Source organism: Amblyomma americanum, chromosome 7 (genome assembly GCF_052857255.1).
Source record: "Amblyomma americanum isolate KBUSLIRL-KWMA chromosome 7, ASM5285725v1, whole genome shotgun sequence".
In the NCBI taxonomy this organism is placed as follows: Eukaryota; Metazoa; Arthropoda; class Arachnida; order Ixodida; family Ixodidae; genus Amblyomma; species Amblyomma americanum.
Genome location: NC_135503.1, coordinates 6,548,236 through 6,564,907, shown reverse-complemented (window position 1 = coordinate 6,564,907; position 16,672 = coordinate 6,548,236). Strand labels below are relative to the sequence as shown.

General features: G+C 50.6%; 1 protein-coding gene across 4 annotated transcripts in view; it reads right to left on the bottom strand.

The window, feature by feature from the left end:
• LOC144098339 (uncharacterized) overlaps positions 1–16,672 on the bottom strand; it is a 59,619-nt gene that overhangs the window by 19,652 nt on the left and 23,295 nt on the right. For all 4 annotated transcript variants that reach the window (XM_077630905.1, XM_077630903.1, XM_077630902.1 and 1 more), the window contains exons 2-3: positions 8,478–8,549; positions 1,316–1,687 (exon numbers count right to left, since the gene is read on the bottom strand). In XM_077630905.1, the coding sequence (XP_077487031.1) occupies positions 1,316–1,687; positions 8,478–8,549 (444 nt within the window). The remainder of the gene's footprint in view (positions 1–1,315; positions 1,688–8,477; positions 8,550–16,672) is intronic.

The following is a 16,672-nucleotide window of genomic DNA, read 5'->3' as shown; positions in this document are numbered from 1 at the left end:
GGAACGCCGGTCCGTTATGCTGATGGAAACTAACATTTATGACTGGATTACCATGCACGTGCCATGTACATCTTCACCCTAAAGCTTTGTGGTGAGGTTATCCATAGCACGCGCGTGATAATCTGGTCATGAATCATACACACACGGCCTGTGCGTGTTTCGCAATGCCTCTATAACGGCGTCGTACATGTGCGGAGTGGACTATGTGTGTGCATGACTACACGCGTTTCATGTTTGACGTTTGCACTAGTAAGCGAAGGCATTTGTATCGCACATATCAATTCGTCAAGCTTCGCTCTGCCGATCTGGTATTCATGCGCAAGGCGACAGCAAAACTGCACTTGTCACCTGAGAAGTGAGGAATGCACATGCATAAAGCTGAAGTGTGGCACAGAGGGGATTGCTGCTGTCAAGTGCGACTTTTAAAAGTTTGATGCGGAACTCTCTCGGGTTGCACTTTCTTCCGCCCCATTCACTAACGGCATGACTCGCTGATCCCAAGGTAAGTAAAATATAATACCAGCAGCACACAATCTCTCATCTGCATAGCAACCTAAATATCAGTTCGACAAAAGCGTGGTTAAACAACCAACCATGAAGCACAGAGTAGAAGGGGAGAAGTGGTCGTAAATGTTCAAGCTCTTAAAAAGGGAAGCATGGTCATTTGTGCAAGCGTGCAAAAAAAAATAGATAAGAAACATGCAATAGCCCACAAGAAACAAACCGTATGACATCAAAAAAGTGTAATTTCAGTCACCAGAAACTCGTTTAGCAGAAACCTGCGGGGAGCATCATTCGATATTTACTCCCCAGGACACGGCCTGAAAGCATGCTTGCATCACGGAGTTGTTGCGCTTGCTTAGTTATGTTTCTCACCAGGGGGCAACAGAGTTTCGCCACTCAAGCAGACGCGAAAGCGCAGAGCCCGTACGACTGAACGGTGGCTGACCTCACGCGCGTTGACACTCCCCAAGCAAACAAAGTACTAAAGCCCATCGCGATAAGTGAGTTGTCTCCGAAACCCGGAGAGGAGTGGCGCTTCACGGCGCCAGACACACACTCCAGCCATGAACTACTTCTCCAGAATCCAGGATTTACCCCGATACCGCGCGCACAGAACCGCCGACTGACGGACAACCTGCAGCGCGCCACGCCGAAGAGGCATAATCACCTTTCAAAGCGCGGCGTATGCGTTTAACATACGCTCACATATCCTTCAAGGCGCGTCGTGCCGCAGCGAAATGCTCGCGTGTGCGCGCGAAGACACACAAACATACTCAGGCATGCATATTAAGCGAGAAGAAAGCCCACTCACGGTCGTGCCGCCGGCAGCCGGTGACGTGGTCTTGACGGGCCTCGTGGTGGCAGCGTTGGGCAAGGGTGCGTCCGCCGTGCCCCCTCCGCCCTCCGAGGCCGTGGACACGATGGTGACGTCGGCCGGGTTGGACGTCTTGGTGCCCGGCTCGTTGGTCTCGATGTGGGCGCGGAAGCCGTTGTGGTCGGCCTCGTAGAAGACCCGCCTCAGCAGCCCTTCCCGGGTGAAGATGGTGTACGAGCCGACGACGCGGCCGCTGCCGTCGGCCGACTCCTGGCGCGTGTGGCCTCCGCCGTCCTCGCCGTACGCCTCGTACTTGAAGCCGTACGGCATGGGCGAGTTGATGCTCTCGCGGAGGTCCTCATGCGTGGGCTGCCCGCGGGTGACACAGTTCGTTCTGTTATAGTTAGTCATACCTTCACTCCTGATTAGGAGCTAGTACAGGAATAGATAGTTAGAAAAACAGTGAAAAAAAAGCATTGACACTAACTCAGGAATTTGTACAGCCGGAGTCCGCCATTTAAGCCGGTTATGACACTGATATGTATTCGAGTAGAAGATAAAGAACCTTGTAGTTTATCTGAAAATTTGCTAAGTGGCTGCTATGCAATGATATAGTCAGGTAACAGGAAAGAACTAAAGCTTACACTCTCATTTCGAACAGGCGCCATTATGTGCACACCCCCGTCATGTCCTTCCCAGCCGCGTAGTAGAGCTTTCAAGGCATCCATCACGCTGTAAACTTCAGTAAGGCGTCGACTCTTGTCCTAGCCTTTCAGGGTCCATTGCTCTTCAAGAGTGTCGTGAGAGCTCCGCTATGCGGCCTAAAAGCAGACCATGTGGCCAGAAGAATTTTGAACAAGACTACATGCTGTGATGACGCCGTGACATTTCTTTGGTTCTAATTTCAAAGTATATTGAGGTAGCAATTTTCACCTTGAGGCTAATGATTTAGAGACAATTATTAATTAGTTGCATGACGTTGACCGTTCCTGACAGTGCGAAGAGAAAATGGCCGAACCGCGCTTGTCGCGATTGGCGATACGTTCCGGAAGGACGGCTAATGGAAACTGCGGAATTGTGAACGACATCGGGCAACCTGGCATTCGTAAATAATTTCGTGCATTCCTGTAGGTAGGTACCCCAGTATTGCAGTTTCATGTATCTCTGTTCATGTATTCATGTACTCAGTGACTACGGCCAGCTAAAAGGCTTAGCCATGCCCTGCTTTCCTGGACATGCTAGATATCAACTATTGGCGTCATCTGTCGGCTGCCAGCAGCGAATACCGCGTAACTCTGAGGGGGCATTTTAAACTTGTAATTTTTAGAAAACTTGAGAGTCCCTATAGATTCTGTCTGTGCAAACGTGGTAATTGTCGTGGCCGACTCTTCCTCCTCGCTGCAAAATATAACCTATAATGTGCCGCCTGCGCTCACAGCAACTATTTCCGGCCGCCATAGAAAATAAATGGGAAGTACCGAACAATCGAAATTCCCGCGGTGAGTCTGAGTGTTCAGCGCCACGCTGCACGTGGTGGCAGCCATGCAAACTAGAAGCGTTTGTCCAGAAAACGTTCACGCGGCGTACTTCCTGCTGTTGGCCGTACTGGGCCAACAAAAAAATAAAGCACTATGCTTTGCCGTCATTGGAAACGCAGAACAAACGGAATGTAATGCGTTACGTATAGGAAAACGAACGGATGGCAACAATAATGAAGCTACATCATCAATGAGCCCGATGCCCCCGTTTTTAAGCGCAACGCTATGCGTTTCCAAGAAGCAAGGATGTGACGGATCTTTTACCTACAACATATGAAGTGTCCAAGAAATTAAATAGAACGGTATACAGACGTGTCCGCACACACGCACAAATGAAGTAGTAGCTGACCTTGGAATTCCAGAGTTCTCGCACCATTCCAGTCCTCGAAACTAAGACGTGCACCGACGTTTCCTCGGCCCGATTATAAATGTGCTCTCAGTTTTAAATCTTTGGCGGACGTAGAAAATCGCGCACGGAAGGCAGCTTGGCGCAACATCGTGTTTGTGATTTGTTTTCTTTCTAAACATGGAACTGCGCGAACGCAGCGTTTTCGCCTTTCACCCTTTCAGTGCGCCGCTTATACCGTGTCATTGAAAACCGTGATAACAAGATAATTAACCAATAATCATAGCACAGTGAGCGGCAACCCCGGTGATTACCGGGACAGAAACTACAGAGCCCCCAAACACACTTTCCTCCTCTATTGCACGCCGCGTAATCACGCAGACAGGAAGCACATTTTTCTCTGGACTCAGGGGATGTCCCAAATCTCGGAATCGGCTTTTACTATCCACTGTAGCCGACGGCGCATCGTTCTCGCCGGCGCACTCGTAGTTCAGCGCAGAGTTTCAGAGTGGGAAGCGAGATAGGAGAGGCCAGGAAAGCATTCGGTTAATCGCTGCAATGCCCGCGAGAAACACCACGCTCGAAGCGCTTCGACGGCGAACCGGAATGAAGCCAACTGCAGCCACATTTAGTCCAGGCCTTCCCTTGCGAGTCTGTTTTCACTCCGCTTCTTCCAGAGTACTCGCCGTCTTCAAATAAACGCGCAAAACTGGGTCTCGCCTCACCTGCGCCCTGCTATTCACGGCTGGGACACAAGGTAGCAAGTTAACTGCGCCTCAGAAGTTCCCCGTCACGAGAGAGATTGCGTGCGGGGATTAATTTTGCACTAATTAGGGAATAATCAAAGCGCCTGCTGACCCTTTCGCTCGTCGCCTTACCACGCTTATACACATGCTCCGTAGATAGTGTAAACCGTACGTGTGAGCGTGTGCTTGACTTTTACGATGTGCCGGTTGACTGTATTCAGGCCTCTATGCAGACAAGCCGGTGAGTAATGTTGATCCGGGTCATTCAGGGAAAACACCAGACGGAGCGGGTCACGGGAGGTGATGAGAGCGAGACCGACAATGTCGAGAGCGCACCTGGGCGTGAAACTGAGGAAATCAGGTGTGGCATGGCTGTTTATAGTTTCCTGCGCCGCACTCGTTCGCTATTGTCACGCCATACAGTCCTCTGTCTCCGCACCCCTTCTCCCAGGTAGACAAGCAGGGCTTCCTCATTAATCAACCGTGAGGCGCTTCTGCACACACGTCCCAGCGGCCCGCCAACTGCGCTGCCTGCCGTATTCTCGCCGCATTAATTGAATGTCACCGTATAGACGCACGGGTGTCGATCAAGTCGCTCGGCGCCAATGTCAAGAGGTCGGAACAGAAACTCTCGGAGCGAGACAGCGTGCACGGGCACAGATGCGAGCGTGAAAAAAGAAAGAAAGTGACTGCGGCGCCGGTGCTTTGACCCGAGCGACGACGCCGTCTCCCGCGACCTCGACCGAGCGGCAGCGCTAGCAGAACGCGCGAAAAAGAAAATGAAAGAGGGAGACAGAAAGGAAAGAAAAAAGGAAGGAAAACGTGGGAGCGCGAGAAAAGTGGCTCTCATGGCGGGAACACCGAACGCGGAACGGGAACGGCCGCGAATTAGCCTCGCTGGCAGGCGTGTGTGTATGTATACATATACAGGGTCGTGCAGGGCGCGCTCCGGAGTGGTGTGCCTGGCGGAAGCGAGGTGTACGCGGGAACAAGGACGGCAGCGCCCCCTAGGTGGAACTAGGAGCAAGGCCTCTCTTGCCAGTGCACAGAACAGGAAGAAGAAACGAGACTCGCGAAGCGACCTGCAAATAAAGCCCCCTCCGGCATGCCAGCAACGCGCAGGGCGACGCGCCTCGAGACAAAAGGACGACAATGAGCCGATGTGTGTCGTCCTGTACGCTGCATCCGTCCGCGGAACGGCTCGAAAGTGCTGCGAGTCTGGGAGAATATGACGCCGGCGCTCCGGGGGTCCGCCACTTGGCGAAAGATAATGAGCCGCCGTGGCTCGCTTTTTTAAGCATGCCATATGTTAATTCTAGCCTGCCTCGTTTTATTCGCCAGTGCAATGAAGGCAGTACGAGCGCTGGGTGTCATACATACGCAGAAGCCACTCTGATAAAGAAATTACGCTTCATGATTCAGTTGTACGGCATGCTTACAACCAATCTGCCGTCGTCACCACAGCCTGCTGTAGAAACGTCCTCGTCAGTTTTGTACGCGTTTCCCATGGGTTCCGGAGTCAAGCTTCGACTGGGTGGAGGCAGGAGTTTAGCGAATAAGTTCATGAGTCCTGACCTACAATTGAAGGCTAATGTCGAATAAATCTGCCAGCGCAAGATAATTTGCTGACGCAGAATGGCGTCACATTCGGACACGCCGTCAAAATGTCGATGCACACCGAGGCGTTTGCTCTTTCGCTTTGAGCTCGCCGCATACGCGATAATCTTTATGAAAGTTTCGCCCTAGTTCACAGGCTAGCTCGTCTCCGTCGCCGGATTTCACTTTCATCACCTCTGATCGACGTTTAACATGCGCCGTGAAGCTCAGACCGGCTAAGGGATCCGGAAGGAATATGGCCCGTTCGATTGATTTACCCTCCCCAAACAACCGCCTGAAGTATTGAATGCTTCACGCAGGCCGACCCTTCGATCGGGGGCTCGGCACGAATAGAGGCAGATGAGTACGGGTTCACCCGACCCGTCCTCTTCAATAAGTATGCGCGTCGTGTATGGACGCGTGTATGAACCCTTGCCGACGCTGAAGGCAGACGCCGCAGACCGCCTCTAATAACTGGGACGCGCAGTGCGGCGAACGTCCAAAGCGCCACAGCACGCCCTTCTCTTCTCCATCGGCCTCCTCCCAACCGATTCCCTGAGGGCGCCGAAGAAGCGACATTGACCTGCCGCGTGTTGCACACAGCGGAGAAGCGCGTTGCTCACGATGTTGCCTTGGGAGACGAGTTTTTGCGACTGGCGCGCACCACAGCGGCAGAGCCGCGCACTTCCCGTGGGAAGATCATTGTTCGCTCGATGAAGATTGCACACTCGGCGAAGAGCGGAGTGTGAGAGCTTCTCCAGCTGCCGGACATCGCAGTGCGGTATTCCAGTTCTATAATCGATTAACTTTTAACGGCTGCACAGCGAACGCTTCGGGGCTAGCTAGCAGAACGCGATAGCCATCGGCCATCAATTAGACGAACATATACGTCGCCGAACAATTACGCTGCGCGAAGGCTCGGTAATAAAGTGCTTGTCCGTTCGCTCATTGTGGTAGCAAATCGCGGTCGTTTCTGTTTGACTTCAACTGCTGTTCGTAGGGCGAACAGCGCGACTGACTTCACTTCTGTTGAGGCCCCTGCGATGTGGCTGTGGCTCGTCTGCGCAGATCAAGCGAAGTGGAAGTCTCGACCTCCGTGCACACGACGTCTCGTGTGGGCGGCCTGCGGTCGCGGCCGTTACATTTCACCTTCGCATAGTCTTTTTGAAGCCATTCTTCTTAGTGCGATGTGAGCACTTAAATGAACGTAATTACAATTCCTGACCGGTACAAACAATTTCAAAATGATTAACCATTCAATGGGCACTGCTGCTCAGCATTGTTACCAGTATATTCACCGTCAGTCTCATAAGGAGTCTTATTTGTCTTACCTTTCCAGTTTCTTATCAGGCACACCAACTGTGTAGGGCTCTAAAAGATTTTTTGCAGCTAAATTGAAGCGTCTTTTATTCTGGTATGAATAATATATTGCCAATTACTGCCATGTAAGCACATTTGACAACCATAAGAGCGCACCTATGCTTTCTAGGAACTTTCATCATTAAGCGTCATTCTCGGCAAGAAGCTCCCCTGTGTTCAACTCGAATATTGTTGCTGTTTTGAAAGCACTGCAGTCAGTAAGAGAGGTAATTTCCCGGCGTCATCTCTGCAACTACCCTTCGGCGAGTTTCGGTCTTGAGAAACGCCGCCGAAGTCCGCGCGAGGCAGTGACTCACCCTGAACGAAAACGAAATGACGCGTAGCATCCAGCCGCCCGTACGGAGGCGCTCGCTGCAGTGAGTGAAATGCAGCGAGACCGAAGGCAGTCAGACGCGCCGGCGAAATCTACTCGCGACCGGGTGAGTGGCCGGTACATCAAGCCGTTCGTCCTGATGGCGCCCGCCGGCAAACAGCGCGGAATTGCATCCGAGAGGCGCAGCCTGCCCCAACAGTCCCTTAATTGAGCCCTCGCGTGAGATGCGCGTTGCGCGTTTCGTTCCGGTGCGGCGGCGTCTGCAGTCACGGGCGTGCGGGTGGGGGTCAGTCACACCTGCTAAGTGTAGTGCCTCCGAAGTTTACGAGCAGACAGAGAACCTGTTGCTTTCAACGGGCGAAATCCGCTCAAGGCGGTGACAGGGATCACTTTAGCCGCCGGTGCTATGAAAGTCACCGCCCATTATATCCAAAGGCAATGACCTGTACTGTTTTTCTTCGGATATATAACCCCCCCCCCCTCTTCTTATTAAAGACATGAAAGTGAACTGATGACATACCCTGAATATGAAACTCGTTCCCAACCAGCAGTACTTTAATAACCTAGATTCTTTTAGAGAGAAGACCAAGAAGAAAAAGAAAGTATGACAAAAGCGTTCCTGTGGTATAGAAGCGACATGTTCGACTATAGAGAGCGGGACATGGTTTGGTGTACCTTAATCTTCTAACGCTTATTAAAGCAGGGCGCCGTTGCAGTATATCGGTGCCTAGGATGCGTTCGAACCCATATTGTCCAGCTCATCAACAAGCCACCGCAAAACGCCGAAAAAAAAAAGTCTGCACACTATCCCCACCTGCCGCGGCTGCTCAATAGTTCAGAAGCGCTCGTCTACTGATCCGGAGTTACCCGGGTTCGAAGCCGACCGCGACGGCCGCGTTTCGATGGAGGCGAAACGCAAAAGGCGACCGTGTGCTGCGCGATGTCAGTGCACGTTGAAGATCCCCAGGTGGTCGAAATTATTCCGGAGCCCTCCACTACGGCACCTCTTTAAATCGTTCTTCTTTCACTCTTTCCTTCCTATCTTCTCTTAAGGCGCGGTTCAGGTGTCCGCCGATATGTGAGACAGATACTGCGCCATTTCGCTTACTCAAAAAAAGAAAAAACCACACTATCCCCCTCAAGGCGGAATGTTGTAGTGCTCATAAATGACGCCAAGTGTATACCTGGGCATCATGTGTGTTATGACGCGAATGGAGGCCTCGTGATATCAAGAACTCACCTGCGTGACGGGTTCCGAGAATCCAACCGAGAGCAGAGCCGCCAGCATGAGGAGCTGCGGCGCTCGAGCCGCCTGTGAAGATAGAAAAAGCGCACGTGTGTAAACTTTCCATGCGAATGTTACGCAGCTCTGCCACCGTTCCCCCAAAAAACGAAGTGCGCTCACGTGATTACACGTATTAGAACACAATGACAGGCACTAGTGGGGCTCTGTAAACCAGCGAAACCATGATGCGCGAAGCATTTGACAGTGTTACGCTCTGGCACATGTTACGAGGTCGTGCAGCGTCGCGTAAAAGTGGACGTTCCACTTCATGACCTAGACCCCACAATATTTGGAATGACCTAATAAAGACGCGAGCAAGAGCTTTTAGATCCCCTACTTTTATTCCAAGTCCCTTGCCGGAGACTTTGGGCCTTTCTTTACTAGAATTAATTCACTCCTTCACATGAAATCCCGTTCAGCTGTTTTCATCTCTCTTTTCCCGCGAGGCTTGCTCTGTAATATCCGACAGTCGACCTTCTTTTTTTTAACTCCATATCAACTCAGGATGCGAGCAAGTGAAACAAAGGTATTCGCAAGACTGGCGATAGTGTGCTGTGTGTGTACAAAAGACAAACTGTCTTCTGTGAACAGTTTTTGAGCTCAAGGAGGCGTAAACTAAGAAGGCGATCAGGCTGGCTTAGTAACGTGAAACAATTTAATTATATCGCTTATTATTTCAGCGGAAGATGTTGCACAAGATTTACTCGAAGGAGGGCAGTTCCGACCACATACTAAAAACCCCAAATGAGCAACTAACCAAGAATTAGGAAGCAATATTGCAAAGTGAAATGATCCGGGATTAACCCAACTAAAACTCTGTGCGGCGCGTAAGTCATCCCTGTGGGGTTTCGTGCGTAGCCTTACCATGTTATTCTTCGCTATAAGAAACAAAAGAAAAAATGCACCTGTTATACGCACAGAGCTCTTCTTTACAGTGAGCGAAGGTGACCGCAAGGTATCTCGTTCGTATCTTAACACATCATTGTTTGCTATCAGTAGCACCACTTCCAACATGCCTAGTTTTTACGCTTACCCAAGAATTGCCATCGTTATCGAAGGTGACCGCAAAGAAAAACAATTTAGTGAGAATTTTAATCGTAGCTACCATAATCGTGTCAATCCCAGTATCCGCGAACGCGTCCAGATGCGCTATAGATGAGCGCAACCATTTCCCTCCTCCAACAGGGGGATAAATTGCCTCAAGTTGCGCACCCCTATATCCGGCGCATCGCACGCCCACGTCATTGAGGCGCGGTTTTTGAAGCGCCTACTGACTACGACGACGTGAAGGGCTTGGGAGAACACGCGGCGTGTGTGTGACGGGCAAACAGTGCCCCACTCCTTCGACGCATGCGCACGTCAGAACCTCTCCGTCCAATTCGGGGCGCGGCGACGCATATCGTGCCGCGAGAGGCGTCGGTCTGGCAGCGATTGGCAACCGCTGCGCGCCGCGCCAACAAATTTAGACTGGCACGCGTGTAGCTGTCCGCCCGCGTCTCGGCGCGAAGATAGGTCTGGGATGACCGCATCGCCCGTTTCACTCGTCGATGTGGAGTGAGGCGCGTGCCAGCGTGGGATCGAAGGGGACAAGAAAAACCAAGCAAATCGGGCAGGGCCGATTCTGGCTCGAGCGTTGCTACCGACGGGAAGTTATGTAGCGGGTTGAAAATTAACCGGTTTGACTTTACGTTAGTTGCACGTAACACACAACTTAAACACACACGCTAACGCACGCACGCACAGCTGCACACAAAAACGTGTGTGTATGTGTCGTCTTCCTCGTGGCATGTGTCTGTTTCCGCTAAATTTTTTTGCAGGGTCGATATGCACCCTTCCGTAAGTGTTGCGAATGCGCGTGAAGGGCAGTTTAGTCTGTCACACTCGCGTATATTCTGCTGCGCTGGGCGAAATATCCAGCAACTACGCATGAAACGTGCAACTACTGCAACGTTCCCATCTGCCGTTAAGTACAACCACTGCGGACAAAAATATATTCGCAAAACTCTGCGGTCAGGAAAATGAGTCGCACAAGTTAACTGAAATCTGGGCTGATTAGTGCTCGCCACACACGATTGTGATCGCAAGAGGACAATGACAGAGAACGGAAGACGGCAAACGTGCTTTTGTAGCCCTTGTGCTGCCTTTCTTTCTTCGTCGTCGTCCTTTTGCGCTAACAATCATGTTTGGCGACAAATCAGCTGTCAAATGTGCACCTGCCGTGAAAACGTTCATTCTTAGTGCTCCCTAAGCCAATGCACATCGTACTCACTGCTGCTCAGATATGCATTGATGCGAATAAGAGCCCCGCTAACAAAAAAAAAAAAAGGAACGGTGGCTTCTGAGTGTCAGGTAGTGGAGGTTGCGTTAAGAAGCAAGCGGGGTTAGCCTCACATTGATGACGTCGGCAACTGCTGCGCCTGCGTCGCGTAGCCGCGTCAGAAACAAAAACTTCCCAGCTCTGATTACGCTGGAATGGCAACGTCGCCCGCGCGACTTTGAGCCCTTCATCGACCGGCGACGACCTCCCAACTGGACAGCTTTCAAGTTGCACAGTAAATGAGCTCCGCGGTCCGTAAGAAGAAGCAATTAGAACTCGTTTATGACTTCCCATACATACAACCGCTACGCAAGAAAAGAGCAGGAAGAATTCGCTGGCAGCTCTTCGGGAAATGACGGCTGCGTGCATGTACACGGCCATCTGTCGGCCCAGCCCAAAAGCTGGTTTGCGGCGTTAATACACGCCGCTCTTTTTTTTTCCCCTCCGTGTTACAACAGCGACGGCTTCAGAAAGCGCCGTGCGGAGAGCTGCTTGTATGCAGGAAATGCGAGAATGTCGCTTTGCTGGACCAACTAAAGCCGCAGCTCGGAAACCGTCGGCTCGCTCGGTATTTACAGTGCGGCAGACTACGGTCCCTGTTATTTCGTTGCCTCTACGGCGCGTGCCTGCGCGGTGTGCAGAGATAAGACCGTTCCCGGTGACAAGACAAATCGATTACAAAGACGGCGGCCAGCGGAAAGCGATCAGATTAGCTGTCCTTCTGGTCGCTGTTAAAAATACGACCGGCTGGTATGCGAACCAGTTTGCATCGGACGCCGAAGTTGTCGTACGCATTAAGGTAGGGTGCAAGGACGCTAGAAGCATTTAATGCATGCAAAACAAAAACGAATAGCGCGAATTGCACTAAGGAAAAAAGGAGGAAGGAAAAGCAGGACGTCTGGTCAGCGCCGCGCTCGGTAGCAAAGCTAGAAAACGTTTCGGCAGTGCCTGAGGTATAACCGATTGAGGTGAGATTCAAGAACGCTCCCGTATGCCGATATCTCTGTGCTCGTCAAAAGCAGCCTGGAAGGTCGAAATCATTCCGCAACCTTTCACTACGGCGTGTCTGATGCCCCGGGTATAGCTCTGCCATAAAATCTATAAATTAATGATATTATTATCACTACCGGTATTAACGCGATAGCGTTGAGGTTTTTGCTCTGCAGAAACTCCAGTGTCGCCGGCGGTGGCGTTGTGAGCAAAAAAGCAGGTGGTCCACCTCCCACCTGAGTCACGTGACCATATGACGACATTATAACCTGCCTATACCGTGGCTGGTGGCAGTGAAGTTAATGATTGGTCGCGATAGATTGCTCTGGAATAGCAACCTGGGTCTCACAAGCCACACCAGTCGCTATGTTCTAAACAGCCCCCGGCCGGGGCTGTGGCGCTTCTCTTAACTGATGCACCACTGCGCCAGGAGTGGTATGAGGCCTCCCAACGATGTATGAATGTAGAGAAAGACTGATTCCGCATGTACTCACATTGACCCATTAACGCTATCGCGTCATACCCTTAAGGCGGAGCTTAAGTGTCCCGCCCAGTTTTTATTATCCCTGTTTTTAGAAATGTCTTCTTCAAATGTAATTCAGCCGCACCACTTCACCCCTCAGCGGGCAACCCCATGTTTTTAAATTAGCTCGATTTTAACTTGCAATAAGGAGCCGTATAGGAATAGGATCGATTTCGACAAGTTGCTAACGCGCCTTAACTTGAATTCTGCGCTATATGCTTTTTCTACAGCATTGTCGTGTGGCTACTGCCATCCGTCGTTACTCCGTCGTTATTATCCGTCGTTAATCAATTAACAGCGTCAGTAGCGATGTGAATTAAGCCGGGCTTGAAGAGATAAGAGTGGCAGCACACTCCCTGTTACAAAGATGCTGCTCATATTCACTGGAGAAACGATATGCTGTGCAAAAACATTGTCATCAAAAATGTTTCAAAGCTGTTGAACGACGCGTTTCAAACATGAGACGACCGCCATTTGGCTTAAACGCGGCGTGTTGTATCGCGAGGTGGACTGATATGCCACGCCGCTGACCTGAGGCCTCGGACTTCACTGAATGTTAGTCAACAAAGCGCTGAAACACGAGGCAAACAACACTGGCACTGAACAACAACTAGTAATGCATTGCGCGCATAAGAGGTTACGCACTGACTACGTAGAAGTAGAAAGTTAGATGAAAAAAAAAAACGGAATGAATACGAAAACACGCGAAAGAAAAAGAAAAAGCTCCGAGCTCCTTCAGGTTCCAGATAATAAGTTAAAAAAAGTTTATTGAAAAGCCTTCTCTGGCTTTTAGGAGGAACCCTAGTCCAGGACCCCTACGGAGATAATTCAGATAACAATGCGCGCGTGCTCGCAGCTGGCCATTCGAACGGACTCCCTTATCCATAAGGTATACGGACGAAACGCTGACGCTTATATCGCCTGCGGCATGCACGGCATGCACTTCATATATTTCGTGATTGCACTGCACCCTGTTATTTGGAGGAGTTTCCACTTATGTCAGATGTTTTCTCGGTTGTACGTCAGCTGCGGCACTGTCCGATTTGCGTTCCTGCGTGAAGTTTGATTAGTGCTGTTAACGTGCGTCAATACATCTTGGGCAATCTTCAGATACCTCTCCTGTCAACCCCTCTGATGGGATCAACAGACGCTGTTCTATATTTTTCTCACATGTTTGCTGATTTGCACGCTCAGGATGCCCACAGACGACGGCCAGGCGTTTTAAGCCGTTGCCTGCTTCGCCGCAAAAAGAATGTAATGGAGCACTGTGATCGACTCATGCTGAAAGTGACGGCTGAAGCGGAATGCTTAACCATTCACTCCATCTAACCTGTGTTTTGTGCATTGTTCTCACAGCCAATTCATCCGCATCAAACAGCACTTCAAGAGCCAAGTTGCGATTTGACGGAGATCAAAGAGAAAAAGGAGAGGTACAGGTATATCATGCTGCAGTTATACATTTCACTAATAAAAAAGATCGACTCCACAGCTTCCTTTTAATGGATGCTCAGCTGGGGTTGAATTTTTTCGCCTTCCGTCGCACACGTCTGCCACTCAACACATTGCAGCTTTTATCTGCAGGCCTCAAAGGGGAGTCTTTGTGCCGAAACGCGCTTTCACGAGGGCGACGAAGTTCTGAGACATTGCGCGAGGGAGGCGATTATTCTGCTGCCACCGCGAATGCACTGGAGTTCTCTTGCCGCGTACACCCCTCCTCCTAGGTCGCGCGCACCTTGTCAGAGATGTGTCGTAATTTGTCCGGAAGCATGCTCACGAGGCCGAATAACGGCTCTCTGAATGCGAGGCCGCATCGCGAGAAAGGGGCGCGCTCTCTCCGTGTAACAGGTCAACCCAGTGCGCGGTTTGATCGCGGTACTTCCGACATAAGTCCGGGTGGCCCGCTTATGCACGCGCGTGCGTCCCGGTGGACCCAAAGGGCGCATTTGAAGCCGTGACCCTTGCGCGTGGGGTGAACCGAGAACCATCATCCACCATGGGCGCCACCGATGCCATGGCTGCCGTTAGTGGCCTGCGAGCTGAAGTACCGAGCTTTCTGTGGAGGAGGATATCAGTCCTTGGCGTCTTTGAGAACGTCCGGCAAGAAAAAAAGTAAGCAAAAAGTAAGCAGAAGCAGGTTAGGCTCTGCACGCCACGTGGGCGCGCGTGCCGAGACTGTAAATTCTCGTCGAGATGACGTCGGCAAGTGCGCATATACTCCGCGTCGCGAACTACCGCGCAGCGCCGTGGAAGCTATGGGCTGGCGTCAGCTGCTCAGCGGCCGGATGCATACTGCTCAAGGGCAGTTTATGACTGCGCGGCTCCTTCGCTTGTGTTTCTATCGCTGTCTACCTTGATTGGCCAGCGCGTGGAAAACCGTCAATCGCGAGTCATTCTTGCATGTATGACTTGAGCTACGCACAAACGTTAGTGCAAAATAAGAGGCATTCACAAGAAAGGGGGACAGTTGTGAATGTCTCTTATTTTGCTTGCGCTAACGTTTGTACGTAGAGCTACGCCCAGCAACAAGTGTTACATGAATTGAGCCGCTGCCTGTTAACTCATCCTGTATGAGTTCCAAAAGGCTGCATGCTTTTACCGGCGCGGAGTCGTTCTGTCTCCGCCGGAGGAGTCATTTACGCAGATACAGTTTTATTCCGCTCGTTGAATACCTTTCACGGATGACTTAATGGCTCCTTTTCCCGGGGAGTCGCAAGGCGACGCCACAACTTTCAAGCATGCCGAGCTGGACGACGCCGGTTTTCCAGTCATTATTTATTTATTTATTTATTTATTTATTTATTTATTTATTTATTTATTTATTTATTTCAGAATACTGTCAATCCCGATTGGGTTTGACAGTATGATGGCTTTCGTACTGCCACGCGCTCCTGTTCCCTCAAGGCCCGATAAATCCATGCTCAATAACGAAGGTTATGATTAAGAAGTTGAGGACAAGGATCGCTAATAAAACAATAGTGGCAGACGTTACTTTCTATTAGGTTCGAAACATACAATGTAGGCACAAGGGGAAAAGGCCTGAACAGGTTTGGAACTCTCCGCTGTGACTCGGGCGTTATGGCGTTCGGTCGCGAGATCTAATTGAGACAGCGGCGACCGCATTTCGATGAAGGCTATATGCAAAACCACCTGTGCGCTGTGCGGTGATAAAGCAGCTAAACCCTTTGTTGCCCAAATTATGAAAGAATAAAAAAAATAACTTCACATTGTGCTAGCTAATGTACCAGCATTAAAAACCCAATATTTAGCGCCGCTGAAATGTGAGAAATTTTCACGTCGCCAATTAGCAACAACTAGCATTTGTTCCACTTTGCGCGGTTTGTCCGAGTTGCTTGAAGGACCAAAACGAAGGTGTCTCATCGACTCGAAGGTCCAGGGACACTAAACAATTTTTATCCAACAAATGTCATCCTATTTTTCTCCGCAGCACATCTCAAAAAATGAGATGACTGACTGTCGGACGCTGGCTGGAAAAACACATTCACAACTGTTTTTTTTTTTCACGCACCCTGCTCACACTGGCGCGAAGCATTTTGACAGCAGCGTGCTGATGTGAAATCAATAAATGTGTGAGAGCTCCATGTAGCAATTAGTGCACGACGTGCAAACGGTATGTCGCCATTTCACTATAGTGAGCTGCAAGGAGTTCAAAAGAGCCGCAGGTGGTCAAATTTAATCCGGATCCCTCCACTGCGGCGTCCCTCACAGTCGACGCGCAGCATCAATTCATTAAACCCCCAACCATACCTTGCCATGAACAGGCTCACACCAGCCATCGAATAGAGCACAGGACAAACTACAGCAGCTACAGACAATCGCAGTCCTTCAAGCACAGCTACACTGACAACGCAGGGGATTACCCGAGCTATTCAAGTGCATAATTTATGCGGCCATTTATTCGGTGAGCTCACCAAACGACCATCTTGCTTTGTTTCGCGCACATTACTCTCCGAAAACTAGCGCCACGAGCAGCAGAATGCTGGGAACGCAAAATTGCTAATGAGCGACAATTGTGAATACATTCTTGCGCCGACGCCCGACCTCCAGACATCCTGCGCGCCGTGACCTCCCAACGTTGGAAGTATGGGAACTAGAATCTATCGCATTCGCAAGCTTGTACCGACTTGTGTGCTACTCTTAGGACAGTCGTCGGCTTGTTACTATACTGTAATCATTGACAAACGATATTTTTCTCCGCGGTCGTATATGGGATAGCTCCGACGACGCGAAAGACGGCGCTGGCGTGCGTTCTCAGCGCCGAACGGACGCAAGAACCATGCTGAGAAGAGGCGATTGGGAAAT